At 32.3% G+C, this 23,409-nt stretch overlaps 1 protein-coding gene across 1 annotated transcript; it reads left to right on the forward strand.

Annotated features, from left to right (window-relative positions):
- Window positions 1-4,183: 4,183 nt before the first annotated feature.
- LOC128172978 (uncharacterized) lies at window positions 4,184-23,385 on the forward strand. The gene is made up of 10 exons (XM_052838722.1): window positions 4,184-4,263; window positions 7,925-8,009; window positions 8,262-8,308; window positions 9,203-9,402; window positions 9,536-9,843; window positions 14,731-14,871; window positions 18,607-18,837; window positions 20,053-20,162; window positions 20,740-20,881; window positions 20,991-23,385. Exons 2-10 carry the CDS (start codon window positions 7,986-7,988, stop codon window positions 21,780-21,782), a joined length of 1,995 nt encoding a protein of 664 aa, XP_052694682.1. The 5' UTR covers window positions 4,184-4,263; window positions 7,925-7,985; the 3' UTR covers window positions 21,783-23,385.
- The last annotated feature ends 24 nt before the right edge of the window (window positions 23,386-23,409 follow it).

Here is a 23,409-nt window from a genome sequence, read left to right on the forward strand (position 1 = left end):
CTTGTTTTTGTTATTTTAGGAGGTATGTTTTTTTTTTAAATCTTCGTTTCATTTTTAGGGGGGGGGGGTTGCTTTGCATTTTTTTTCGGGGACGGCGTTAGGTTGGTAGGAAGGGAGGTTTTTTTTTGTAAGATTCCTGAAATAAACACGGTAGAAAATTGCAGTTTTAAATTGTCAAAAACAATAAATTACATTGAATGACTGAAGATGTCCTTGAAACTTGGTGATTTAAATGACTTGCCACATTTTTTTTTAAATACATATTTTTAGAATTAACAAGGTACTTAAACGCATTGAAATAAAAGGAGATCTGCTTGGAGTGTCATTTTAAATATCTCAATATCATTTTAGTGAAATCTTTGTGTGGTTGTTTTGATTATTGATAGTCTATTAATAGATTATGTAGCCGTGGGGTCACTGAATATGCTTTGACAAAGGTGTCGTAATTACTGTAATTTATGTTCGTACATAAACTTAAAAGCTTTAAAATATGTTTCTATGAATGTTGTGCCATAATAAATGTTAGCAACGTTGATAGCAACCAAACAAACAAAATTTCAAACACAAGAACATAAAGACGAAGATGGATGTAATCGAATTAAAGTGTGCTATTAAGAATTATGTTTGAGGCACAGGGCATTATTGATTTCTTATTGATGTTAAATATTTTCATGTTTTAGAACTCTTAATATCAACAAAAGATATCTTTGTGTGGTTATGTTGATTATCAATAGTGATGTAACCGGGGAGTCATTGAATTTGCTTTGGCAAAGGTCCCATTATTATTTACATTTATGTTCGTACATAAAATAAAAAGCCTTTAAAAATGTTCCTTTATAATTGTTGTTCCGTAGCAACCGTAAGCACGTTTAGAGTAACCAAACAAAATCAGATAAAAGTGTTATTAAAAATTGTGTCAGAGGCCCAGTGCGGTAGGTGTAGCTCAAGAAAAAGGGGTGTTATTAAATCAAACTTGTTTTTAAATACATCCAAAATGAAATTTATTTTTCAGGTTAGTTTCACTCTTCGTCTGCTCATAAATGCTGAATATTACTTTCGTTTAGCGCCCTTATGATAAATGTTTTAGCCAGGCCTGAAATTTAATCTGGCAAATTGATCAAGACTATATAATATTGTGTATGCCTTGTGCAAATAATTTACGGGATTGGACACCGTCCTTTAAAAATCATGTCTCCTTTAAGAAGTTTAAAAGGACTGCCAATATAGATGACAAGACTCATAACATGAAAAAAGGTGTAAAGAAAAGATCCTTGTTGTTCCTTTTTCTATTATCAATAGCTTTTTTCTACGTGTTACACATTGTATCAACTATTTATTCATATGCCCTGTTACACATTAAGATTTAGGCATACGCATAAAAAGATATAGATGCTTACCCAGCCATGCATGTGCAGTGTGCATTTAGAATGCTGCTTTATATAAATACAAAAATAGGCTTGCTAACAATTAGGCGCAATTGGTACCCATTGAAATTCAAGCAGATTATTGGAAGACCTGATTTCCAAACACTACACAGATGTTGTCTATCAGAAACTCAAGCATATTTTTATATAAACTTCAGAGTACTTGTGTGTGCAATCCAAATGGTTTTTGACAAAATAGTTTTGCAAATTACCATTGACAAGGTAATTAAACTTACGCAATCCAGTCATATTGAAAAGGCAGCTATCAAAGAAGAAAACCTTACCTTGGACCAGAACCAATAGTATTATGTCTCATTATGTAAATTAAACTCACTGAAAAGCTTTCTGACAAACCGATTTAAAATAGGTCCAGAACGAATTTAAATCGTTTAACTGAGTATTGTCGAAGCTATTGACAGTTAAAGGTTTAGAAAAAAACTTAAAAGGTATGAACGTCATCATCAATTAGAGACTAGTGACAATAATATGCAAAAATGTTATCATTAAGCCCTGCTTTTAGAAATCAATTACAAACTTAACATGTTTTTTTAAAACGTGTAATAAATTGAATTTTTTAAATGGTCATCAGAAACAAGAAAAGTTAAAAGTTAAACTAGGACTAAGAAATAGAGCGATATAGGATATGGCACACTAGACATACTTAACATGCTATATTAATTTGAGGATTTGTGATGCATCAATCGTTTTCTAGATTTTTGATTTTATTTTATATTATGTGCAATAGCTCTGGTTTGGTTTTGCATTGTTTTTGTTATTTTGTATGGTTTTTTTTGTTTGGTTGTTTTTTGTTTTTGTTTTATTGTTTTTTTTTCTTCTTTTTTTTTTAGGGGGTATGGTTTTTTTTAAATCTTCGTTTCATTTTTAGGGGGGGGGGGTTGCTTTGCATTTTTTTTCGGGGACGGCGTTAGGTTGGTGGGAAGGGAAGGTTTTTTTTGTAAGATTCCTGAAATAAACAGGGTAGAAAATTGCAGTTTTAAATTGTCAAAAACAATAAATTACATTGAATGACTGAAGATGTCCTTGAAACTTGGTGATTTAAATGACTTGCAACATTTTTTTTAAAATACATATTTTTAAAATTAACAAGGTACTTAAACGCATTGAAATAAAAGGAGATCTGCTTGGAGTGTCATTTTAAATATCTCAATATCATTTTAGTGAAATCTTTGTGTGGTTGTTTTGATTATTGATAGTCTATTAATAGATTATGTAGCCGTGGGGTCACTGAATATGCTTTGACAAAGGTGTCGTAATTACTTTAATTTATGTTCGTACGTAAACTTAAAAGCTTTAAAATATGTTTCTGTGAATGTTGTGCCATAATAAATGTTAGCAACGTTGATAGCAACCAAACAAACAAAATTTCAAACACAAGAACATAAAGACGAAGATGGATGTAATCGAATTAAAGTGTGCTATTAAGAATTATGTTTGAGGCACAGGGCATTATTGATTTCTTATTGATGTTAAATATGTTCATGTTTTAGAACTCTTAATATCAACAAAAGATATCTTTGTGTGGTTATGTTGATTATCAATAGTGATGTAACCGGGGAGTCATTGAATTTGCTTTGGCAAAGGTCCCATTATTATTTACATTTATGTTCGTACATAAAATAAAAAGCTTTTAAATATGTTCCTTTAATTGTTGTGCCGTAGCAACCGTAATTACGTTTAGAGTAACCAAACAAAATCAAATAAAAGTGTTATTAAAAATTGTGTCAGAGGCCAAGTGCGGTAGGTGTAGCTCAAGAAAAAGGGGTGTTATTAAATCAAACTTGTTTTTAAATACATCCAAAATGAAATTTATTTTTCAGGTTAGTTTCACTCTTCGTCTGCTCATAAATGCTGATATTACTTTCGTTTAGCGCCCTTATGATAAATGTTTTAGCCAGGCCTGAAATTTAATCTGGCAAATTGATCAAGACTATATAATATTGTGTATGCCTTGTGCAAATAATTTACGGGATTGGACACCGTCCTTTAAAAATCATGTCTCCTTTAAGAAGTTTAAAAGGACTGCCAATATAGTTTACAAGACTCATAACATGAAAAAAGATGTAAAGAAAAGATCCTTGTTGTTCCTTTTTCTATTATCAATAGCTTTTTTCTATGTGTTACACATTTCATATCTTTACGCGTAATATCAACCTCTACTCAGAATAAGGGTTTGTCCCACTTTCATATAAATATCAAACGTACGAATAAACAAATAATAAAAAAAAACATTTCTTTGGAAATTCCAATATCGAGTGCGTTGCAAGCAATGTACCCTTGATTTTGTTATTATAGACTTAAATAATCTTTACATGTAACTATGGCATCAGATTTCTGGGTACTTATTTTTAAATAGATTTCCTAAAATAAGATAAGATTCATCTGAATATCAACATAAACGCTTTTACAATTTTCACATCAGCGTAAAACTGCTTTAACCTGCAGATTGGAACGATTTTCTTATAATTCTTTTTAAGTCCTACGTACTTACTTATTCAGGTCATATAATTCTTTATAAATTAAAGAAAATTAGATCTCGCAATTCAAACATATTAATCATGTCAAATCTACCTGCTAGGATATCAGCCTATAAAAGTAAATAATGTTGTTAAGTGACGTTGAGTTAAAATAGAGCCAATGGAATTTGAAATAACAAATGAAAAGCGCATGCGCTGGTTAATAAAGATATATAAAGTAAATATTTTATACCCCTCATTTGAAAAAAAAGACAGACGACATAGTTATACTTTATTTTCGTCATGCATTTTTTAGTAATTAATTTAATTGATGAAACCAACTGGGTAGCTGTATAAGAAGAAAGGTAGGCTATCGTTGATTTATCTTTGTTTTGACTTTGAGACTATGGTCTCTTTTAAATATTTTATTCTCTTTAATATGTTACTTTTCTTTAAAAAAAATTAACCTGTGTTGTGCATGTAACTTGATTTTTCTTTGTAAACATTAGCATATATGTACGTACTTGAAAGTGAAACTTTGTTTTCATTTAAATTTCCTTATGAAATAAGTAATGTATAATACTTTTTTACTCAATTGTCTTAAAACAGCGTAATATAAAAAAATGTTAATAGGTGTGCATTATTACAATATTTTAAAAATTAATTTCATACGGATTTAAATGGCAAACCAGTTAAATATTGTATATTAAAATATTTATAACACAAATTAAAGTGTTTGCTCACCAGCATCTGTTAAAAGTTAGCCATGTTTTTTTTAAATTACCGTTTAATGATAAGTAATCATTTAAGCTCAATTATCCTTAAAAATTAAGTCAATGCGTAATTCAGAGAATTTAAAGTCATTTGTTTTCTTTCTTTTTTTTTTTTACAATATTTCATGTAAAAGTGTTCTCCCATTTTTCATAATGCCGAACATTTTTTAAGATAGTAAAACTCATCACCTTTAAAATTTGTTGGTACACAGTAAACGCAGTCGTTCATTTATTCTATATAAACAAATATAACATCTGAAAATGATGCACGAAAATATATTAAGGATTTTAATAGTTTTACTTTTAATTGAAATGTGGACGGAAAAAAACAGTGTTTAAACTCAAAGGTCCATTGGCAAATCAGGAGCAGAGTAAACACGCGTACGGACCTCTAAATGTCAAAACAAACAACACCAATTGTTTTTATTTTATCATTAAGGTCTTTCGTTTCCAACGGAGGACCTTATAGTGATTGTAGTGGGGGTTTTTTCTTTCTTTTTAATTTTTTCCCCCTTTTTTTGTCAGCAAAATTTCTCATATATGGCTAAATAGATATCCCTGAAATTTTCAGGAATGACAGAAAATGATTATATCTCGAGTATTTTTATCTCATTTTTTCAAAATCCATTTCCGGTCGTCCCTTTCCTGTCCCGCGACGTAAAGCTTGCGGCATCGAGATCTCAGACACGATAAAGACTTAAACATCAAAACTTTGTGGGATGATAGACTTATTGTTGTAGATGTGTTAAAACTACTTTGTTTTGTTCATCGCAGCTTCCGGTCGTCACTGGCAGCTCTTCCAAAATTTTTTATTAAGGTTTTTTATTTATTTTACACAGAATAAATATTATTACTTATTAGGTTTGTTACTGACTGTTTAAAGAAATTTGTGGGGTCGGTAAAGTCCATAGAAGGCGAGGCCCTCCGCCTCGCCTTCTATGGACTTTACCGACCCCACAAATTTCTTTAAACAGTCAGTAACAAACCTAATAAGTGTTTTGTTTTGTCGAGGACCTAAAGTTTGATAATTAAACAAACGTTTGTGTAGAAAAACAGTTCAAATAACGTTATGTCCGCCATGTTGCGCTATAATTTTGACGCTTGCCTTTTAAAGAAAATTGTAAGGCAGCCACGTGACGCGTTTCATCCAATGACGTCGCGACATTCTAGTCCGAGGCAAAACAAAATAGTATAAATTGTTACATTTGCCATCAATGCGATGTTAAATTAACCAAACAAGATATCTGTGAGCCAATGCTCACTAGTGATACCCCCGCTCTGATGTTAATCTGCAAAATAAGCAAAGTCGATATTTAACAGAAAGCTGGCATCCGATTGGTACAGAAATATATCCCACAATATGGCATGCCTAAACAAATAGTGTGTTAAAATTTCAATCATCTGCGATAAATAGCTGCTGAGAAATCTTTGAGGAAAATTTGTTTGAAAAATTTGGCTAAAAAAAAAAGTAGTAATTTAATAGAAAGTTGCCGTCTGATTGGTTCAAAAATATAATCCACGATATGACATGCCTATACAAAAATTGTGTAAAAATTTCAAGCATCTGCAATAAATAGTTGCTGAGATAAATGCGACAAAATTTTCCGTTTGTCTGTTACCTGCCTCGAGACAAGATATCAACAACGGTAATGACTTGAACAATCAAACTTTGTGGGATGATATATATATATATAGTAGTTAAAATATAATAGGATCGGTAATAAGTTTATGTTAAGTACATTTAGCAAAGGGTTATTCATTGATAATTTACAATACAACATCTTTCATTGTTTTTTAAACATCGATGAACATGGTAAAAAAATGACATATTTTCTGCTAGAGGTAGACAATCATAACCATTAAGTACAGTATTATTATCTTTTGATATGTCATAAACTGGTTACTGATGTGTTGCATGTAATAGTTGGGTTTTTTTTTTAATTCTAAAAGTTATGTTGTGGGAAAACTTTGCCAGACGATGGCAGACAGTGTAAAATCTGCAACAATTCAACTTATAATAATGTAAGTGAAGCGGCGGGTTTTAATACAAAATAACAGTATTCAAAATTGATGCAGAATTTAATGAATTAACACAAAAAGAAAATTAAAATTTGATTCGGCTGAATTGAAATGAAAAGATTGTTCATTCGATGTCTTGTGATATTATTCACTGCGCAGCACTATTCGTTAAAACCGGTTTTAATGTGAATTAAATCGCTACAATATGCAACTGAATAATATGTATGTTTGACTTTTGTAAATGTTGTGGTAACTAAATAGCTAGTGAGGTACTCAATTGGTATATCTGCCTTTTGGAATACTCTGAAGGCATAGCTATGCTTTACGATGTTTTTTTTTATGATGACTGATCATGTACGTGTGTTGATTTAATTAAAACTCGTTGTTAGCAAATATTCCTGGAATTGGAACAGATAGCCTCGCCGTAAATGTTGGCTTTGATCTCAAGCGGACGAAATCGAGAGAAGACGCTTAATTTTCTATTTAGTGAATTAAACAATGTGTATTGTTTATTTTCCAAGGTTAAACTTTTCATTTGTTGTATTCAGAGTTTTAGCGTACAATTAAACAGACACAACTCTATATTTTGTTGACTGTGTCAATTCTGAAACTTCCAGCTCTATAAACAGTGTTATATCAGAAACAAGAAGTAAAGTTTGTAAGGACTTTTCTGAAGCCTTGAAATTCAGTACAAATAAGGTAAATCAACGAAAGATATCCAAAACCGATTTATGATTTTGAAGTTTTTCCTGCTCGGAAAGGCTGCTATGGGTGTAAGTAGGATTACCATGTGTAAAATTGAAACCTAGTTTATTAAAAATGCAATTAATATAATGTGTCTTACAAGCCAAGACAATGTTGTTACCTGCCTTATCAGCAGAGACCAGTACATACTGATCGTACAGTTTATCTAGTCTTTTCTCACTTCTGCTTTATGGAAAACAGAAGGATAAAAGGTTTTCATTTGGCCTCTTAGTCGTTTAATCGAGATTTAAAGATACATCTGATGCTTTTAACCCACTGTGACAAGGTATCAAGGTATTTCTTTCAGAGTTGCCCTTCGCTTGGCGTAATCCTAAACAAAATTCATGATATTGATATTAAGGTCTTGTGAAGTTTGTTTGTAATTGAAGAGCTTGGAAGCAATGCACAAAGTATAATTGTAGGAAATACAATACTTTATATTGAAATATGGCGGAATAACTAAACAACTAAATATATTTTTTTTTTTTAGTTTTAGGAGAAGCATATAGCCAGAGATTGTTTAAATAAATGCTGAAAAACTGGCAAAGAATATGTCGGAATTAAACAAAGCAAAGGTAACTTGTAATGACATTTTCTTATCATTTAATTGCATGTGTATAAAAAATGAAATATTACTTACAATAAATATATATGCAATAACATGAAAAAGAATGAAATGATGAACTATCTCTCAGAAATTTACCCTGAAACTCAATAGCGCATCTCAATTAGGTGCGTATCACTATAAAAATAAGTTTTTAATTTAGATACACATTACTAATGTATAAGGAAAGCAAAGAAAAAGATTTTCATTTCTTTTTTTTCAGCATTCTGATCTAGAGAAAGAGTCTTCGCATGAAAAAGGGTCGTCAAGGTATACATGTAATTGTACGATTATTTAGCAGAGTTTTCTACAACGCAATCAATTCAATGAAGTCCATCCCTAGCACTTCACAAAATTAAATCATTAAAGCATTACACTTTTTTATACTAAGGTATCTATTTGGGAATCTCTGTAGAGACCTATCTATAATCAAAGTACTGGTAGTACTGAAAAGCGCTAACCAAGCTTTTGTATGTATATAACAGATATATGTATACATGTATAACATTTCAGCTTCTGTATATTTCCTCATCACTGCGTGGCAACCCGTGCAATGATGTATGTAAGCCCCCTACATTAAATTCAAAATACCCCTTACATTAGATTCACAATATTCCGTGCAGTTATGTGCATAAACCCCTGAAACTGGTTCCCTAACCAGTTAAATGATGTATACTTCTGCTTATAGGGGGCGGTTATTCTATGCACCAGAAGTAATAGTCTAACGAAAATAAAGCGCTGAGCTATGCTTAGCGCTTTAAAAATGTCAAAAGCAATTTCTTTATTCCATCTTTCTTAAATATCACGAACAAAGTGTTTTAGTAAAGGATGTAGGGATGCGACCTTTAACGAAGTTTTTAAGTCTAAATTATCTCAGATCTCTTTATGAACTCTTTATCTAAACTAGTATTTTCTCAAAACTTGACACATACTTTACATAAATAGTGCTTGTGTGGAAAAAGGATTACTGTAATTATGTCATTGTCATATCAGACGTTGTGAATTTAATTCGGAGGTTAAGCTCGAAGCAATGCATGTACTTCTAAATTGCTGATTCAATTAATGTCCTTTACTAAAACCGTATCCTTTTAGATGACATCAGCTCAAAGTTATATGATGATAAGTCAGTCATAAAACATCGATGAAAATATTTTTTTTTCTCAGAAACAGCATTCCAGAGGAAAGAAAAGCAATTGAAAAAAGTATATTATCATTGTACAAGGAATGTGAACATTTTCTCATAAGTGATGATTGTACAGAGGATCTTCGAAATGAACTCGAAGAGTCTATACCAGATTGCTGTACTGTTCTCCGAAAATGGGTAAATGATCTGGAAAAATCCGACCATAGCATTGTAATAGCAGGTAAATTAAAAAAGGATTAATATGTGTTTTTAGGTCTTATCTTTGAAAAAAATAATTGTATGATACCTTTAGCTTTGTTGAGATTTTTCTTCCTTATGACACAAAAAGTAGATTGTAAACAAATATATTTCAGGGGAAACGAGTGCAGGTAAATCAACATTAATCAACAAATTATTGGGGAAACAGTTGTTTAAGGGCCGAAATAACGAATCCACCTCTACAATTTGTAAACTACGAGACTCAGAAAGGATAAAAGTCATAACCACAGACATGAAAGGACAGAAAGAAGAGACTGATTTGACGGACAAATGTAATCTGGAAACAAAAGAAGGGGTCAAGATGCTTAGAGATTTCTTAAAAGATCTAACAGATATTACATCATCAGAAAAAAGCGTCACATTTATCAGTGTGGAAGTGGAATTTCCCATCCCTCTTCTTGAGGTAAATAATGCCTTTTCAATCAATTTACACAGCTTGTTTTACAAAAATATATATTGATGGAATAAATTGGACATATTTAAATAAAGTCAGTGAATCGGTGAACAAATGTTTTAAAAATACATAGTGACGTAAACACAAAAAATAACGAAACATCAAATTTCACACTATATCCAGATCTAACATGAAAAGATAAACTTCAATATTTAAAGGTAAATAACTTTAGTTATATAAGAAATAGAATTATTTATTGGCACAAGATACACATATTAAGTTTCCCTTTTGTTCTTTTGTCACGCAAAGACAAGGAAATGTAACTTGTGGAATGAAACATGAACAGGCGGTCTCTTAGTGACACCCGTTATCTTTAAGAATTCAAATTACTTGTTCTTTTATACTGGTGTTTTTTTTAGGGGGGGGGGGGTGGGGGGCTAAGCCCCCAATCCACTTTTTTTTTTGCAAAGTTAGACCTAACCATTAGGCACATAGCAGAATAGAGGGTTTAGACCGCCCCCGCCCCCACCTTTTTTTTCGCAGGAAACATAAAAACAAAAAACCTCCAGTGCAACTTAAATTAACACAAATGATCTTCTTTGTTTATCGCAAATCTAACATGAAAGTACATGCTACGGCGGGTGTAGCATTGCGTTGAGTGATGACACTTTCTAGATAGTGTGTTTTTAATTGGATTCGCAACAAAGGTTATGATTGGCGCATTTATATAGACCCGTGTATTTATCAAATGCATGTTGAGAACATGATGCTTACACGAGGTAGATAAAGAAAACTATCATAAAGTTGTACTGTTTTTTTTAACATACCTATGTCTACGTACATGTGTAAATAATATTATTTAAAAAACAGATTAAGTTCTCTGATAACAGGGATTGGCGCATATACTCATTACAGATTGTACTGCGCTTAATTAAGTTCATTGTGAAGAAATTGGTCAGACACTGTTTATAGTGAACAAATATATTTTATGTTACCGTTATAATGTACCATGAAGTTAAACAGACTGTTTTTCCTCACAAAAAGCTTGTTGCAAAATGAAGATCCACGAAAAAATTCAGGTTGATACGTTGTAAAATCCATCTGACGTTTTACAGCATATGTCCTTTTTTTTTCTTTTTTTTTTACAGTAAACCTGTATTAAAAATCTGTGAAATATCGTTACCAGCTTCATGAAGTGAATAAGTGTGGTTTGTTTACATACATTCAAAAATGTAAAATAGAGATTTAACAATCCGATGTCGATTAGCGTGTTTGAGAGAAAGTCAGTGGCAAGTAACGCTTCAACATCAGTAGTAAATATTGTCTGATGAATATTGAGGAACATGCAATTAATGTATCTACAGACTGAGTGAGTTACAAAATAATTAGGTTTAATCACAGATCAGGTCAAAATTGAACACGATTACATGCAGTAAATATCAATTTTTGTAAGTGTTTGAAAACACATGCACACTTGTAGAAGTTGTCTTTGATTAGTTTCAGTTCCAAAAATTCAATTTATCTTTTATTTATTGTAAGTATCTGTTGTGAATTCTTTATAATAATCTACAACAAAATAAATACTGCCCAATCTTAAATTGATGCCTAAAAATGATTAAATTTATCGATGAAGCATTATACTGAAAAATGAATTGGAGATTGAACATGTTTAAACGGCGTGTTTTTGACAATTGTTTTCACCATATAAAACAATAAGCGATTATTGTGAGAATTCTTAGTCAATGATTGACTAACATGACGTCAGGCATATCTAAGGTTTGAAAGTTGCATTCTCCGAAACAGTGCAGACAATGGGAGCAGGCAATATCATGATATTTCACAAAAAGATTAGCCGATGCATGTTTAAGGTGTCAACATTTCCATTCACAATTGATGAAAATGTTATATGAGATGTAATAACAACAGCGAGAAACAGTATTCAAGTAAACGGGACTTTCACCATGCAACGTACGTATAAAATCCTGATTTAAATATAGATCAGCATTCCACCATATTTGAACGATGGAAAATGGGGAGGGGGTCATCGCAACAAGTTGTAACATATTGTCTATCACGGTACAAAGTAAGTAATAATTGGTGTTGGATTATCATTATTACAAGCTTAAGAGAGTTATCAGTGTACATTTAACAATTACTTATCAAATGTGTTTGTTAATTCGATAGATTTCTTCCAAAATAACCAATCGAAAGTATAATAAACACCAATGTGGTAGTGGGTTGTCCCAAAGATTAAGGGTTCCTCATTTATTCGGATGATAAAGGGAATAAAGGATTAAACCCTGTAATATAATTAATAGATATCAGCATAAAAATGATCAATGTTACAATAAGTTTCAGTATAAAAATATACAATCATATTCAAATATATATTCATTAAATACATTACAGTTCAGAGTTCACTAATCAAACTTTTTGTAAAGAAGGATAACTCTGATTATAATGCATCATACTTTCAGTGTCAAAAAGAGTCACTGCCCTTGAACACAATTTACAAAAATATAGAAATATGCTCTATATCATTATCAATATCAATATTTGATTAAATAAAAACATAAAGTTTCAATGTATCTCCTTTGTAGATTACATTATTTTCAAGATACATATAATAAACATAAAAATATAACTTTGTGACGATCACCTGTATATGGAACAAGGTTTCACAATTACATATGTTTTGCTGCTGAATATTCTGACAATCGTACTCTCTAATTACAAGTATTAAATATGGTAACAATAACTAACCTTTCACATACATGTATATTAGAAATGAAATTATATAACTTAGATATCAAAACTAAGAATTACTGGGATACTTTATAAAATACATTCTGTCATAAATAAGGTATTGTAACCTCAAAAAGTAGAATTCGCCAAATGTTCCAATTAACAGAAAATATAATTATCATCTATTCAATTATGTATTAAAGTTCAAGAATACAAAAAAAAATAGAACACTAACTATAACTGACTGCTTCCAATATGTTGATCAAATAAATGAATAAGTTATATTGCCTCTTGTAGAAAACAGGTCTTTCTCGAATGAATACTAGCCTTGGTCTGTCACAAAGACTACTCAGTTAGAGCAGGAAAAATTATAAAAACATACTATTGGCTACGTAAACCACCTGATCCTGTCCACATGTATGTAAGTGACCATACAGGTGAAATGACTTAAGGCTATAAAATATCAAAAAACAATAGAAGAAGTAATTAAATGATTACTTTATAGGTGCATAAAAAGACAGGGAGTTATAGGGATAGAAGTCAGTTTCTAAATGTACATGTAAAATATGGAATGTAGGATGATGATGATGATGATGATGATGATGATGATGATGATGATGATAATGATGATGCTGTTCATGATGAAATATGAATAATATGCATGAATGTAATTATCATAAAATGCACCCTATTACATGTATGTAGCTGTTACAAAACAAATGTCAAAAACATTCATCTGACTCCCTCCCTATGGATCTCTACCAATAGATAAATTCATATAAACAACTGGATCAAGATCTCAGCCGTTGCGTGATTGGTAATGCAAGATTTCGCGCCATAATGTCTCATTCATAGTTTTTGCGCGCGATTAGTGGACGAGGGCTTGGGATAATGTAAATACATCAGAGCACACCGAGTGTTTTCATCACCGGCATGTAGCATCGGGGTTGGGGTGAGGGGGACAGCTTCCCCCTCCCCACTTTTTTTGCAGGAGGCACTTTATATAATAAATGGAAATATCATGGATTCCTCCCCCCCCCCCCTTCCTCCCCTTTTGTAGAAGCATGTTTTAATGAAACTGCAAATGTAGAATTCTAATTAAAATAAAAGTTACAGTTACGGTTTCTTTTTTTCATGAATTTGAGAATCCACCCTTTTTAATTGCATGAAGCTGCCCCACACACACATTCAAAAACATAACGTGTTTGTTCGTATACCCTTTTATATTTTATATGGTTGGAATTTTTTTTAAAATGCCTTTCAGTTTACTTTACACCGTTATATATGACAAGTACATTTTTTTTAAAGAAAATTACTATTTAACTTCCACCTTACATGCACTTATATGATATGTGTACATTCCTAAAAAAAATTGATTTAATAAAATAATTGAATTTCAAATGATATATATGTCGAAGAAAAGACTGAGATTTCGTCATAAATTTGCACGTTCCGTTTATAAATTTATGATCAGCAGCGAAAATTAGAATTCATTTCTGATATCCTAATTGATACATGCATGATTCCATTGAATAATTTTGTTTAGTCAGGCAAGCTTTTTCGAAAGCTATTACTTGTTGCAATGATTTAGTTTTTGCAGTTCTGATACGGAGTTAAACGACACATCTGGCAGTTGACGCATACATTATCAATAACCGCGTTAGCAGGTAAGAGTGGACGGGTACTAAAACGACCAATGAAAATAATTGTTTTGTAACTGCAACTCGCGATTCCAGTAGTATCGTCACTCAACGCATCGGTCAATTGCTCGCAGCATACACCCAAGTTAGATTTGCGATAAATTCTCCATACAAGATTTGTATTATAGTTTTCCTTTGGTTGATACAAGTCAGATTCACATAAGACTCATGTTAATTAGCTATGTCGCAAATAAACATACAAAAAGCAACTAGTTCTACTGAAGTTAAAAAATACGAACTAAGTCACGTCATCGTAGTATTTCACAATTTTTGAAGACTGTCGTTTAATAAGTTGTTTAGTACTATAAATACACAAAACTTTTAACTCAAGGTTTTAACATGGAACAAATCATAAATGAAATGAAATGCATAAAACTTGTTTCACTATAATTTGCTTGCCTATAAGATTACTTAAATCTACATGTAAGTTTGAATTTTATCTGTTAATTAGGGTAACATGATTCTTGTGGACACGCCTGGCATCGGAGGCTCGGGAAACGTCACTGACAAACTCATAAAGTACCTCCCAAACGCATTATTATTCATCTTTGTGATAAATGCTGGCAGTGCTGGTGGGATGCAAAAGGATAGGGTAAATATTCTGGAGTAATTTTTACTGCAGTTAAACTTTATATTACAAACATAGTATGTAGTACGGTGCTAAGGTAAGGGCAACCCAGCAGAAACCTGAACTACATGTAAATACACACGTGTACCAGGGGCGGATCAAGGATTTGAAGCAAGAGGTGACGCCAGTTTAAGGCGGGTTCAGAGCCCTGGTGAGTGCCTCAGAAGCTTCTGGATTCTTGCGATTTTGCATGATTAAATAAAGTCTTCAACTTTAGACTTTTGTGATATTTCTTCACGTGATTAAAAAGTTTAAGTATTAAATTTATTTACAATTTTAAAGGCTAGTAGATTTAAGACCTGTAATAATCTCATAAAACAGCGTTTATTGCAAAAATATAAGAGCATTTTTTTCTTTTGGTGTCCGTCCGTCATTGTGCGGCATGTTTCGTCCGTCATTGTGCGGCATGTTTCGTCCGTCGTGCGTTAACAATTTGATATTTTCAACTTTAAAAAAAAATAAAATACTACGGAAATCGTTATCATTTTTCATGTGAAACATCTCTATGGTAAAAGAAATCTCAAATGTGCAATTCATTGTTTCAGAGCCCCCAAAGGGTTTCATAGAAGGGCCAACTAGTCCGAAAAGGCCAAATAATAAATTCTTCTCTACTCTTATATCTTTTTGAAAATAATTAAATGCATGGATTTGAAGTATACCAAAATTGTGAAATTCACCGCCCCTTAACTATGCGCTCAGACCCCAGGACGAAGCCAATATGGACATATGGTAAAATCATGTTTTAAACCGTCTTCTTTACTCCTATTTATATTTGTGACAAACTAATTGCAAGATTCTGATGTCCACGGTTCATCTAACTATATTGTGAAATTTATGGTCCCTGAAACAAGGACCTTAGTCTAAGGTTGGGGCAAATATGGCCCAATAGTAAAAATGATTTAAATCTTAGAAATCTTCTTCTCTTATCCCATTTATTTTTGAGAAAAGTTAATGCATGAGTTTGATGTCCACGAAGTGAAATTCATGTTCCCCAAGACAAGGGTTTAGGCCCTATAGCGGGGCAAATACATGTATGGCCACATTATGAATGTTTTGTTTAATTACATCTTTGTCTTTACAAGTCGTAGGAGATAAAGTCACGCATTGTTATTAGGTTGATAATGCCGTGATGTTACATTGGGACAGAGGGCTTTGTCTTGGGAACGAGGGGGTGATAAATATGGCCATATTTGACTTCTCATTGTTGGTGTCATTCATTGTTATGTGTCATATATTTAAAGTTTTAAATTTATCTGAAAACCCCATTGTGAATTGTCACTTGGCATCATTTAATTTTACCAAAAGTTTACAAAAGGAATAGACAATCCAAAGTGTTACCCCCCCCTTATAACCACCACCACCACCCAATTTTTATCAATGAATGTTTTTCAAACATCAATTAACAAAAGAGACCTAATATTCTGAGGAGTCTCATAAATACAAACCTGAAACTCTCTGACATGTCAGTATAAGGGCTTTGATACTCAGGTGACCGTTAAGGCTTGTAGGTCTTTTGTTTAGAATTATCGAATAATTTATCTTCTTAATGCATGACATTCTTTAAAAACCATAATACAAAAATATACATTTCGACTTTAATCATTGGTAGTTCTTGTAGAATTGTGTCGAATAAATTTGGAAAAGAAAACGGCGTCACATATCAGCAAAAGGCCGTACAGATGTTTTAAATAAAGAAGCGTTAAAGAAAAAATTAATGAAATGAAAAACATCTAATGTAGTATGTTCCTTTTTATGAGTCTTAAAGGCTTAAACACAGATGCAATAAAATTCCTAGTCAGAAAACATTCAGACACACTTGTTCCTTTGATAGCATTTTAAGTTAATAAAAAGTGACATCCTTTATTTTATATTTAGCTTATTTATTACATAGATATCAGACTTTTTTATTTTCTAGAATAAAAAACCAATCCAATAAAACATTACTAAGCAGAGTCCCAGAGCAATTTTTAACTAAACATGTAAGATATGATGCTATTTTTTGCGGGAGCAGTGAGCAAATTAGCATAACAACAAAAGGCCCATGGGGCCACATCGCTCACCTGAGCAACAATGGGCTTTCAAAAAATATTGTGCCATATGGTCCCTCGGTAGAATTTAAAAAAAAACAATATTGTAAAATATTCGAATTTTACCATTATGTTTCCATACACGTAATCTTTGACATTGTACCTTCATGAAATACTATTTTTTACCAGAATAAGAAAATTCTACGCAAGATATAAAACTAAACATTTGGTAGGGGTACACTGTTAAGTTGTTAACTTCCAATTCCCTATATTTTCGTTCTGCCCCCCCCCCCCCCCCAACACTTTGTAAAGCGATCAAAATATATGAGATCATATAGGTACATTTTTTTCATCAACTATTTTTAAAAAAAAATATAAGAGTTATTGTTTTTTATTTAAAAAATCCTACATGTATAGATGTGGGAAAGGTATTAAACTCTATTAAAACTGAATAAACTCGATAAAATGCCGAGCATCTTAACAAAACCTATTGCATTAATCTACCATTACGCAAAAGATAATGCAGAATTACCGATAGAATGAATTGTATTTCAGTACTTTTTGATACATCAGATTTTGCTTAATTTGCGCAGGTAAACAGTTATCTGTTTGATTTACCGAAGTCTCTGTTTGATTTGATACGAAATACAGACGATAGTTCCCAGGTTACAAAGTATAAAATAATGAAAACGAAACGAAAATCAGAACAAGCTAACACAAACGTCATGTGTGAAAACTGTCAACGCATTGAATATTTAGCCTCAATTTACTTCACAAAATCGGCACCAATATATTTTGCATGTTTCAAAAATTTCCCTTCATACGCGAACTGTTGCACAACAAGCAAATTCATCATAGTCAGATCGACCCTTTTTCGTATAATATCATGGCTGCTTTAAACAAAGAACCTCGTTTTAGAAAATACGAGTCTTGGTAAAATGGGTAAAACGGCAATCGTCAATTCCAAATACGCATTATTTTGCAGCAATATCTACAGCGAATACAAATATACTGGTCCATCAAATATTCTGAAATTTTAATAAGATTGGCAGATTAATAACGGCCAATCTTTTGTTTTGCTCAGGCCAAGTCTTGCCTACCCATTTTACCGGCTGCCGAACCCGAAGCTATTAAACTGATTGAAACAAGCCTTTCCTTTATTATCATTTTCGTAATAACTTAGATTTGATACAGAATTATTCCTTAATTTTGGAAATTTAAATTTTCCTTCCCATAAGGATAATTTATGCTAAACTACGTTGAATTGGACTCAGTAGTTCTTGAGAAGAAGATTTTTAAAAATATACCCCCCTTTTTCTACAGTTTCAAGGTTTTCTCCGCTTTGAATACAGATCGGACTTATTTCTGCAATTTATATTTGCCCTCCCATAAGGATGCTTTGTGCCAAATTTGGTTGAAATTGGATAAGCGGTTTTAGAGAAGAAGTTCAAAATGTAAAAAAGTTTACAGACGGACAAACAGAAGGACGACGGACAAAATGTGATCAGAATAGCTCACTTGAAATTTCAGCTCAAGTGAGCTAAAAAATTAACAAAGTGAATATTGAAAAGTTGGTCTTTATATTGTTCGTTGTTTGTCTTACATTATATAGTATGCATTATACGCATATAAATCATAGATGAAATATGCTCCTGGTTTTTGTTTGTTTCAGCTTCCAGAAATAATTCGAGCAATAGTTTTACTTCATTTGGAAAACGAGATGCCGTGCTTTGATCCACGAAACGTTATATTCATAACAAATAAATGGGATACGCTATTCAGTGAAGATGACAGCAGTGATGAGGACGAGGAAACAAAGACATGGAATACGCTGAAGACTGATATCAAACGGAGATGGCCATCAGTGAGAGAGGAACTCATTTTCAAGATGAATTTAAAAGATGTAATTATCTATTATGGCCCCGGTCTGCGGCTGCCTTATAGCTATCAGTCTGTCCGTCTGTCTTTTTGTCTGTTTGTTCGTCCGAGATCGCTTGTCCGAAGAATATTTTTTGTCTCCCCCTAACCCAATCTGGCTCATACTTCACCCATAGAGTGCCTTCGGGTAAAGGGTGAGCAGTGACTTTAAATCAGGTTTCTACGTCTAAGGTTAAGGTAATCGCAGAGTTATGTATTAAATCATATTGTCCGGGGCAGATCTTCTCCCCCTTCGGTCAAATCTGGCTAATACTTCACTCACAAACTGTCTATGAGTGTGCAGTAACCTTAAATGATTTTTTGAGGGTCAAATTTTAAGGTCATATTGGATCACACAAAATCCTATTTAAGAGCATACATATATACATGTACTCTCCACTTGGCGCTATTTGGCTAATACTTAACTTGAAAAAAGCATTTTGGTCAATGGCGTGCAGTGACCTTGAACCAAGACAATGTAAAAATCATAGCGGATCTCTTTTTAATCAGTTGTTTAATCCTACTCAGATTGAACAAAAATGTCTGTATGTAAGGGGGTAATGAGAATGAATTAGAAGTTTAAATCAAACTAGAAGTATGCCAGCTGGAAAAGTTATAGCTCCAGGTACATGTATAAGCAAAATTCTCTGAAAATGTTTCACCGTAGTGTCCATTTGTTTACGCGGGGTCTTTAGATGGTCACCATCTCAATGTTGTCTGGTTGTAAAAAGTTTTTAAAATAACATTTACTTAGGTTTAAGAGATCGACAGAAATTAAATTAAATACAATGAATATAATCAGCTGAACAGTTTAAACACATTCGCATTATCGTTAATGTAAGCATATTATTAAAATTAATAGAGACATCCGAGAGAAATATTATACGAACAGTAAGGATTATTTAAGTACAAACGTTTGTTATGAATAAAATACCAATTTAACGAGATTATAATCCAAAAAAAAGTCTGCTATCACGAAAGAGGAGAGTGTTTCAAAAAGTGCAAGGCAAAAAAAATTCATATCCTGCATACGTTCTTGACGGAGAAAAAGCCTTTTTAAATTCTGGTTGTAAACAACATACGCAAATTATACCTTTGTGTAAAATGTGTATGAAAAAAAAGACTATATATAAACGAATTTTAAATCACCGTTTCATTAAAGTTGAATTGTAAAGATTTATCAATTTTTTTTTATATAAAGGTTTCTTCTGGAAAAACAAATAGTTCCATGACAAATTTTGAAGAATTCAAAAGAGTTTTGAAGTCAATGGTGAAAACTGCTGAAAACAACAGACTTCTACAACATTCAAGGTAACTGCTGCTCTTAAACCTTGAAAACCCATTTTAATGTATTTAAATGAAATGATTTGTAATTTTCAATATTTCATAAATGTAGCTGATATGTCTTCTCATCAATATCCCATATAAAACAAGACAATACCGTTTGAACTCAATTACACGACACAAAATGTTAAAACAAGAATTGGTTATTTTTCTTAATGTGCTTAAATGGGCAAATAATTGCGATTTATTTCAGTCTTTGGTAATAATTTCAAAAGAAGAAACACTTATTTTAAAATGGGCAAAACAATGCCAGGAAATTAAGGAAAGAGTTGAGGTCTGAAAATGTGTTGTTATATTGTCCTCAACATTGATTTAGATATTAAGAAATCTAAAGAAAACGGTATATAACTTTTTTCTCTAATTTAAATGTATGTCATTTCCATCGGCAACCTAAAACAAACCAAAAGCTGTGGGCGAATTTCAGTCGCACCGGAGGTGTTTGTGATATCCAGCAAAGACTATGGTCTCGGGTCGGAACCATAATATCATTCTTAACTAATTTATAGTTACTAAAAAATAAAGTGGTCAATGTCTATTTTTATAGATTTCTGCAACAAGTCTTGACACCTTTATCAAAAGGTTTAAGTGCAAGAATTGAACTTGAGAAAAAGACCGAAGAAGAATGTGTATCGATGCTTAAACGACACAGAACTAAGCTCGAGGACTTAACTTTAAAATGCAAACAGGTATTACATAGTGGTTCCGACATGTTGTCCTTCTTTTTATCAATAATTTTAATTTATAAATATGCATTTTTATCTGCTAATAATTAAGATATTTTATTTACAAAATTAGGCTAGAAAACGGTTTTTAGAAAAGAACAATCAAGCAAAAGAATATATAGCACAGGAATGTTATGACTACATGTCAACAAGTGCTGGCAAAGAAAAGGTACTGAATCCTCCAAAACGGACCCCGATTGCAGGCGTCAACTGGGGCACGACAGATTTTGAAAAAGAAATCGAAGGACGGGTTGATCTGTACGTTGAAAAGTATTTGCAATCTGATGGCGTTTTAAAGATATATGAAAGCATTCAAAAAGAAATCAACACATTCTGCGAACAAGTAATATCCGATCTTTCTGGGATGGAAAAAGAATGGATTGAAACTATACCGAGTTCATGGTCTTTCTCTCCAACTAACGTATTGGTATCACTAGGTGTACTCACTTCTCCTGTTTGGATGGCTGCCCTAGCTGTCGGGTTCGGACTAGCTGCTGCCGCATTAGCTGGATTTGCTCTCCTTGTTGGTGCTTTTTTGGGCTGGTTTACAAGTAAGACCGACGAAGAAATTGATTACGAATACAACAAACACCTAGAAAAAATTCGAAGAAAAATATGCGATCACCTTGATAAAAACTGCAGCGTGGTTATCATCAAACTAATCGATAAGGTCACAGGAGATGTCCTTCCTAAAAAGTTACAAACATTTAAAACAATGATCCAGCAAATCTCGGAGACAAAAGAGAAAATTAAAGCTAATCAAAAACGGCTCAAACTCAATGCTGTCAAAATAAGGAATATGGAAGACACAGTTACAAAACTTTCAGAATGTTTGAATTCTAAAATGTGTAACACCATTTCTTGAACATTTGAACTGATAATTTGCTTTCACAAAAGCTTCTATTTTTTTATTTTATCATTTTTTATTTTTATCTGAGATAATCAAATCCTTCCGAATCGAGAACCTTCTTGGGCATAAGCAATTATATTAGTCTATATTTCTGGAATAGGCATGATCTGCTTTACGGTCAGGCATTGTGGAAACACTTCTGTAGATAGACCGTTCGATAACAATTTCGTTTCTTCATAAAGAATTCTGAAGTTTCTGGTAAAACCTAGCTTTCCTTACAGTCATACAACGTTCCTATATTAATCCAGCAGGCTCAGAAAAACACCAAATTTTCAGGATATTTTTTTTTCAGAGTATGTTAAGAAGACTAGAAGCAATTGATACAATGCTGGATAGACTGATATTATTTCTTTTTGTTTTTCCTCTTTTGACTGAAAAGTCCACATTTTATTTAGAAATGTCATTCGAGCGGAAAAATTTAACGTCGAAGCACAACAAAGAAAATTTATCATTGGTTAATTTGGCTTGAATCGGAAAAAATCTGAGCAAAGTAACGACAGTCATGCTGGAAACTTTACGCTGAATCTCTGTCTGGTTCATCGCAAAACTGTTTTTTTTCGACGTAGAGTTCAGGTGTTAGTAGTTACAATCACATAGGGTGGTTTTAAACACCTATAGTATACAGCTATCGGCGCTACTGGCGTCTCATAAACGATTTTTGGTTCTGGTTGATATATCTTCCTTTACCGCCTACAAATATTAACATGGATGCCATTGCCGATGGAAATGCACGTTTTGGCTTCAACCTACCATATTGAGATCCCCCCTCCCCTCAACAGTACATACCTCTTAATAATAAACCGTTGAAGAATTCAGCAAACTAACCCAGTTTATCCCGAACCTTCATTTGTGTGTATACAAATTATCACAGCGCTAGCTCACCGAGATAAATTTGTTTGTACATAATGCTAAGATTTGTGTTGCATTGTTCTAAAACTAATGATTTACAAGAAAGGTGAAGTTATATGATGCTTTTTTTCAAAACTTCTTTTTGAGTTGTTGTGGTTCGTATTGTATAGATATTTTTTTTTCAATGTTTTTTTTTTCACTTTTTTTTACTTTTGTGAAATTGTTCACTTTAATTTATCAAGAAAAAAACTCCTTATAAGAATACTTAGATTTCATTTGACAAAATAAAGTTATTATTCTATGCATGCAAATAGTGAAAATGTTTTCATGGTGAAAGGTCAGTTGCCTTTAATTTCATATAAATAAAAATTTAACAACTTACAAACTTCTAAATAATCCTAAACTCGTAGAAACCACCATATTGCCTGCTACATGTATTTTGTTTGACCAGGACCAAAAATAAAAAAATGCAGAAATATTGCACGTACTTCCGGTCTATAGATAAATTAATCCCTTGCGATGTAAAAGAAATACATTTACTTGAATATGACTGAAAGGACTTTTTACATTTCATTAAAGCATGTAGTATTTATAATTTTGTGTATGCAAAATTTGGCAAAAGTCAACGACTATTTCACCCATGCTGTAAGTTTGATGTGTTTAGATGTAATTTGTCGTAAAGATAAACCAATAAAGCTCGTGTTGTATGAACTTACCCATGTGTTTGTGTGCT

Source organism: Crassostrea angulata, chromosome 2, assembly GCF_025612915.1.
Source record: "Crassostrea angulata isolate pt1a10 chromosome 2, ASM2561291v2, whole genome shotgun sequence".
Taxonomy (NCBI): domain Eukaryota; kingdom Metazoa; phylum Mollusca; class Bivalvia; order Ostreida; family Ostreidae; genus Magallana; species Magallana angulata.

Excerpts from the sequence above, each read along its gene's own strand:
- LOC128172978 (XM_052838722.1), top strand. The coding sequence starts at position 7,986 with ATGTCGGAATTAAACAAAGCAAAG. Across the intron at positions 8,309-9,202 it reads CATGAAAAAGGGTCGTCAAG|AAACAGCATTCCAGAGGAAA; the intron begins GTATACATGTAA and ends TTTTTTTCTCAG. Across the intron at positions 9,403-9,535 it reads CCATAGCATTGTAATAGCAG|GGGAAACGAGTGCAGGTAAA; the intron begins GTAAATTAAAAA and ends AATATATTTCAG.